The sequence below is a fragment of the Nelumbo lutea genome, chromosome 4 (genome assembly GCF_056320005.1).
Source record: "Nelumbo lutea isolate HS-2025 chromosome 4, American lotus-T2T, whole genome shotgun sequence".
Taxonomy (NCBI): Eukaryota; Viridiplantae; Streptophyta; class Magnoliopsida; order Proteales; family Nelumbonaceae; genus Nelumbo; species Nelumbo lutea.
The window spans coordinates 32292393-32299085 of NC_142687.1; the positions used below are offsets into that span (position 1 = coordinate 32292393).

At 45.3% G+C, this 6693-nt stretch overlaps 1 protein-coding gene across 1 annotated transcript; it reads right to left on the reverse strand.

Moving 5' to 3' along the window:
• Window positions 1-567: 567 nt before the first annotated feature.
• Window positions 568-2974, reverse strand: LOC148855031 (multicopper oxidase LPR1 homolog 1-like). The gene is made up of 3 exons (XM_088986185.1): window positions 2479-2974; window positions 922-2385; window positions 568-802 (listed from the first exon to the last, which is right to left on the reverse strand). The coding sequence occupies exons 1-3, from the start codon at window positions 2701-2703 to the stop codon at window positions 752-754; spliced, it is 1740 nt and encodes a 579-aa protein (XP_088842311.1). The 5' UTR covers window positions 2704-2974; the 3' UTR covers window positions 568-751.
• Window positions 2975-6693: the final 3719 nt, after the last annotated feature.

A 6693-nucleotide genomic window follows, 5' to 3' on the forward strand; every position in this document is an offset into this window, starting at 1 on the left:
TGACTGACTAACCAAATTGGGCATACTTAGAACTGACTTAATTATATATTTTTATCATTATCATCAACATCATCATCCTCATCCTCAGTGGAATATGATTCGCACTGTCATTTTTTTCTCATGTACGCTGTATGGATGCAAGCCCTAGCACTACCTTTTATCTTATCATTACAACTACATAAAACAATTGAATAAATTTAGTCTTTTTTTTTTTCCTTTGTAGAGAATGATTCTCTTGTTTAGTAGAGATAATCTCTGATCGATGGCTTATATATTTTTATTTGTTCCTCTGACTAAATTGACAAGATTTACTAGGGGTTCAGGTCAAGCTGGCCTTTCTTAAACCGGTCTGAAATTGATTTCCCTTATTATTTAGGGTTCAAATGGACGCTTATGAACCGGGAGGACTCGACCTACAATCACCCTAAAAAAACAACTACAAGAGTTTCGATCGGCTTCAATTCGTGGAATAGGTACAATAAGAAAATACACTTTCAAACCGGTTTTCATTTACTTACGCATTTCTTTTTCTATTCTTTCTCATTGTTTGGTGGACTCAACCAATTCCAAAATCCCAATAACATTATTATTTTCACACTTGGTTACAATTGCTAATCGCAAATTCGCAATGCAGGATTAAGATACAATTGGTGCCATCATCAAGCTAATACGTAGTACAATTAAAATTTATTACAATGAAAAAAACCAATCTCTATCGATCTCCGAAGCCTCTAGCTTTCTTCTCCTCAAATCAAACCAGCTGCAATGGTCGTATCATTGCGTTATCTTCATGATCCAGAATCTGCATGCAATTACAGAAAGAGATAATTCAGTAGTTAGTAATTGACCACATGCAGCTAGCCCAAATTAAAATCAAAATCCATCCAAATGCATATTTCCGAGAAGCAGAGGAAGGCTTACATGACAATGGTAGACATATCCTGGACCCGTAGTAGCGACGAATGGGTAAGGTGAATTGGTGTCCACCAGATTAAACTTGACGACCACCGTCGTTTGGGTTCCCGGAGTCATCTTCACCACGTTCTTCCATGTCATCTCATTCGCCGGTACGGCGCCCGCTTGCGGTGGCGATAGGTATGAGGCCACGTTGCAGGCAATTGCATCGTTGTTTTGCGTCATGCAGTTGGTGAATTGAGCCTGGTTTGTAAGTGTTCGAACCTGAATCGCTTTAAACGTTGCCAAATGTATGTGCAACGGGTGATTATCGTTGGTTAAGTTGATCACCTCCCATATCTCAGTACTACCCGACTTGGGTGTCTCCGTAACCGGGTCCTCGAATCTTTTACCGTTTATGTACAGGTGTGTGGACGACCCGGATGGTGTCGTATATTCATACAACACAATGTACCTCGTTGTGGTTGCGGGATCCGTCGTTGATGCCTTGTAGCTCACTAGACTCGCCGGGATCGTAGAGGTATCGGGTATGGCCGGGCTTCCGGGTGTGATTATGAACTTCATGACCTTCGAGTTCAGCTTATCCACCGGGTTGCCCGTCGGGAATGGGTAGGCTGCATCATTACCCATAACAATCTCGGGGGTGGTAGAAGTGGAGAAGTCAATGACGACGTCAGCGATCTCGGAAGGGGCCATAAGGATCTTTGACATCTGTACGGGTGCAGGTAGATACGAGGAATCGGATCCAACTTGGGTAAAGGAGAGGCCGTTACTTAGAGAGAGCTGGAAGTAACGGGCGTTTGCAGAGTTGATGATTCTGAGCCGGTACTTGCGTCTCTGGACCCTCATGAAGGGCCAGGCCTTCCCGTTGACGACGATGGCATGGCCGAAGTATTCTGGTTGCCACTGAGGGTGAATGGACGGGGCAATGCCGGTGAAGTTCATGTAGAGGGAACCGTCCCGGCTGAAGCTCCGGTCAAAGATCATGAGGGTCCGGTCGAACTCTGGACCGGATGGAAGGTTTAGGGAGGCATCCAGGGTTGGGTCGCGAATGACATAAGCGCCAACCAAACCGGCCAGCAAATTAACACGTGTCAATCCAATAGCATGGTCATGGTACCAGAGGTTCCCTGAGTGTTGGACATTAGGGTAGGTGTATGTAGATGTGGACCACGAGGACCCGGTCTCTCTAAAACCGGAGGTGAACCAGGCAAGAGCGTGTCCATCATATTGTGATTCATGGACCCCACCGTGCAGATGCACAACTGTTGGGACCCCACCTCTCGTAGCAATGGCGGTGGGGATGGAAGCATCCCAGGGAAGTATGTGGGTTTGGGGAAGATAATTTTGCCACGTCACCGACGTTGGGACTCCTTTGATAGCCTCAATTGTGGGACCGGGTACAGTTGCCGTGAGTTGCGACGTCCCAAATGCGAAGACTGTCGTTGGAGGTAAACTACGATGAAATTTCTGCATGGGAAGAGCAGAGAAACGTCCGTTAATCAGAAGTATTCGAGAGAGAGAGAGAGAGAGAGAGAGAGAGAGAGAGAGAGAGATGAGTACCCATTTCTTCTGATACATGCCAATGGTGAGACTCCCGGGTTTAGGAGAGACGGCTCCATTTGAATACCCCAAGAGTGTCGGTATCTGAGGGAGTTCATCGACGAACATTCGCAGAGAACCAGCCACCTGAGTTAGAATCGCGTCAGTGAGCGGAGGTGGCGGGGCGGCTCCACTACAAATCGTCACGACATAAGATATGAGAACGAAGAACAGTTTAGTCGGCATCTTTTCTTCTTGTTAAGTTGTTATCGACTACTTGTCTGATCAAAAGGTAAGCCGAAGTAACGATATAAATAGAAGGGATGACCCAGGTTGGTGACATGTCTTCCTCTGTGTTGTGTGAAGAAGAAAAACAATGACGTAAACAGAAGAACGCGTGGTCCAAACGGAATCAGCCGGCGACGAAGTTTTCGTCAGATTAGTTCAAACACTGAAATGTCAGTAACGTTTGTTTAATGTTAATTGCTAGCTAGCAGGGAAAAGAACTGCACCAGGCAATTTGATTCCTTGAGGATCAACATATAAATTAACGATGCTTGAGATATTTAGCAGGGGTCAAAGAAAATAAAGTAATTAAGGGATCCCACTGAAGAGGAGAAACGACAAACAATTTCGGTAGAAGGAAAAGAGTGTTGATAAGTATCGCTTTCTTTGGTAGATCAGTTAAATGGTTGGTTTGGTGGTTGAAATTATACCTTGACTTTGTGCGCAGTAAGAGGACCCATCGTCACATTAATAAATCTTCTTTCTTGGTAACGACATTAGTATATGAATTTCTATGTAACAAACATTGAAAACGGGTATGGACTACGGAGTTTAGGAGGATTACTGAAGTTTTGATCTGCAAGAAACCAGCTTGCAAACGAGGATGGACTATGGAATGGTAAACCCATGTGTCATAATTTTTCAATTGGAGCGTAGTTATACCTACCTATACCCTAATGGGTTATCAGGCCCAGCGGCCTTGGCCCATAATGAGATAAATGTTGTTTACCTGGCACTAATAATAAAGGGGCAGAAATATAACTGAAATTTTGTCGATTGAAATTAATTTCTTCAATGTAAACAAGAGCTCAAAGCTCCAATCAAGACTGAAGGAGGCTAAAAAACTAAAACTTGATATTTTTTTTGCTATAATCTGATGCCAAGGCCACTATAGCTAGACTGGCTGGACCACCATCGAGCATATAGAACGTGGCAAGGTTACTAATTTGTCGAAAGTAATTTCCACATACCCCTTTGAATTTGTTTCGACAAAACTGTCATAAGAAAAAAACATACGCACTCACAAACAAATTTGAGGAAGTTAAAAAGGGGTAGTGACTAGTGAGAGACAACATAGCTCCAATATTTCAGCCTGGAAAAATAAGTATAAAAAAAAAAAAAAACTGAGCGCAGATATGCTACGCACAGGAGAGACGCTCCATTGTGTTGCTGTAGTGTTTCGTTGATAACATGCGAACAGCACATCCGGACTCTAAAAAGCAAATACCAAAAAAACCAGCTGACGAGGGTTTATTTGGCCCGACCTAATAAGGAGTGGATACGTGAATACAACTTGGTAATTAGACTTATGATTCAATATCTTTGGTCACCTCGGCAGGTTGTGCCACCTTGGGTATCTTGGTCACCTTGGATAGCACCGAAGCCCAAGTACGTGCGACTACTTGCATACTAGTTCTTTCATTACAAGCTTTCAGCTTGCAATACATTCAGTATTAACTTAAGCATCGAAGCGACCACACCGGGCTAACCACCCCAGGTTCTCTGGTTCCATCTGTCTTGCAATTCGACCGGCCTACTACACAATTCACATCCGAGCTGTCTTCCAGCTAGGAGCAACTAGATCGCACTTCCTCAATTGGCACCGTCCGTGGGAAACGCGACTAAAAGTCCAGTTTCTATTTTCAACTATTCCAAACAAATCACCAATGGCATCTTCAAGCAACACAGGAAAGAGTGTTGAGATGACAGTCTCTGGGCGGTAGGAACAAACCTCCGCCAGTCCAGAGTTCCCCATAGTTTGCATCGGCCAGTTCAACATCCCCCTTATTATATCGGGGGTGCCAACACTGCAAAGCCAGCAATAGTTCCACACCTAGCCGTTTGACGCTCTATTACCCCAGGTGAGCACCACCACTTCGATCCCAGAGCCCTCAGTGGTTCCTCCTAGGGTCGAGCATTAGCAGTTCGACAACCTGGTCCAAAGTGTTCGGGTCTATGAAGCTCTAGATGCAATAGATCCATCAATTCCAACAGTATCAACAATACTATTTCTACTAGCAATATCAGTAGTAGTTTCCACCACTGCAAAACCAGAACCAAAATCAAAACGTTCTGCAAAACCAAAGCTAGATCTAGTAGTAGAATGTGCGTCGATTTCCTCCTCGGGGCATGGGGATATCTCAGATTCCCGGGTCCTAGTTCCTCCTTAGGGTCAGACCCCAACTTAGGACCAGCCAACGGGTCAATGCACACCCCCACCCTTTCACGTAGACAACCAGAAAGATCGGCCCTAAAATAGCCACCACACCAGGACCGATCAATAGTAACACTTGCGGCGTGAAAACCACGATCCCTAGGTTAGTATCCGCTAGCTTGGGGCACAAGGTGCGGACTCGCACCGAGACCCCTTGTCCCCCGTAGCAGCCAACATCAAGTTCGCGATCGTGAAGACGCAGGTAACATGAGCCAGCTACCTCCTTGCGACAACATCTGGGAACAAGAGCGCACCCGGGTCGGGATCCTAGACAACACTGAAGTGAACAACACCAATGTTAAGGCCACGAAGAAGCAACATCACAAAGCACACCAGACACCAGTTAGGAGCAGCCTGTCGTTGGCACCGAGCAGGGTGAGAGAGGAAGTGGGCTTCGTAGCTGTACAATCGGCTCCAATACTATTTAGCCGACCCTCCCCCTTCCACTCGAATTCTCTTGGCCCCAAGGCCACAAGGGTTTAAGACGCCCACACTGGAGTCCTATGACAGAAAGTTTGATTCCAATGATCATGTTGACGGTTTCCAGTCTCCGATGTTGCTCGCTGGAGCAGATGGAGTGAGCATGTGTGTAGCATTTTCCAGAAGATTTAGAGGGTTGGCCATGTTATGGTACAGGAGTTTAGCACTAGGCTTAATCAAGAGCTGGGAGCAGTTCGTAGACTTGTTTACTGCTCACTTTATCTCAAGTAAGAAGTGCCTAAAATCTACAGCAAGCCTTCTGAACGTGGTCTAGAGAGAAAATGAATTGATCAGGAGCTACATCAAGCAATTCAATGAAGAATATTTGCAAATACCCGACCTCGACCTAGAAGTGTGTCTCACCACAGCGCAGGAGGGAGCTCGCCATATTAAATTTTCTTGGCACCTCGGTGTGAACCCACCAAAGACAATGGAGAAGTTCCTTGACGATGCTGACAAGTTTATGCGATCAGAAGAGGCTCTCAGGTCCAAGGCAGAGCTCCAACAAGGAGAGAAGAGAAAAAGAGATGATGAAGGCACCAGTAGTAGTAAACATCGGCGACAAAAAAGCAAGTTGTCGAAGAGAAGTAAGTCCCTAGAAAAGTGAAGCAAGTCACAATCTCGGGGTTCCAGGTCAGGTCGACAATCTAGAACATCTCCAGTCCAGAAGACCGCCGAGCTAGTCAGGGCGCATATTGGAGAGTGGACTATGAGTCGCTCCCAAAGTCTAAGGGCTAAGGTGCCAAGCTGATAAAAGACCTCGGCGCTAAATAAGACCCATCCACCTCTTTGGCATAGACAACATAAGACCTAGTCACCTCCTCGGCATGGGCAACATCAGACCCAGTCGCCTCTTCGGCATGGGCAACACAAAAAATTAGCTTGCGTTCATCCTTATTGGTGCACAGATAGGTCGAGCATATACCCTATAGTGTCTACCCACCTTGGCATACATTGACTTTGGATTATTACTAACTATGCCTAGCTCACCAGCTCAATTCCTCGGGGTAATCTACAATTAGAAATTTGTGTAATTATACACAAAGTTGCAAAAGAAAAGTACTTCATTACTTCATTGCAAAAAGGGAGTTTTGGTACATTCTAAAAAAAAAAAGAGGAGGAAAGAGAAGAGAAATCTACTTATCCGAGCTCGGAGGCTTGGGACATGATGTATTTACGGGGGGTCCAAGAAAAGAGGCAGAATCAATCTTCATGGGGCTCCTTGCCCCCACCTTCATGGCATCTTCGGTAGCAAC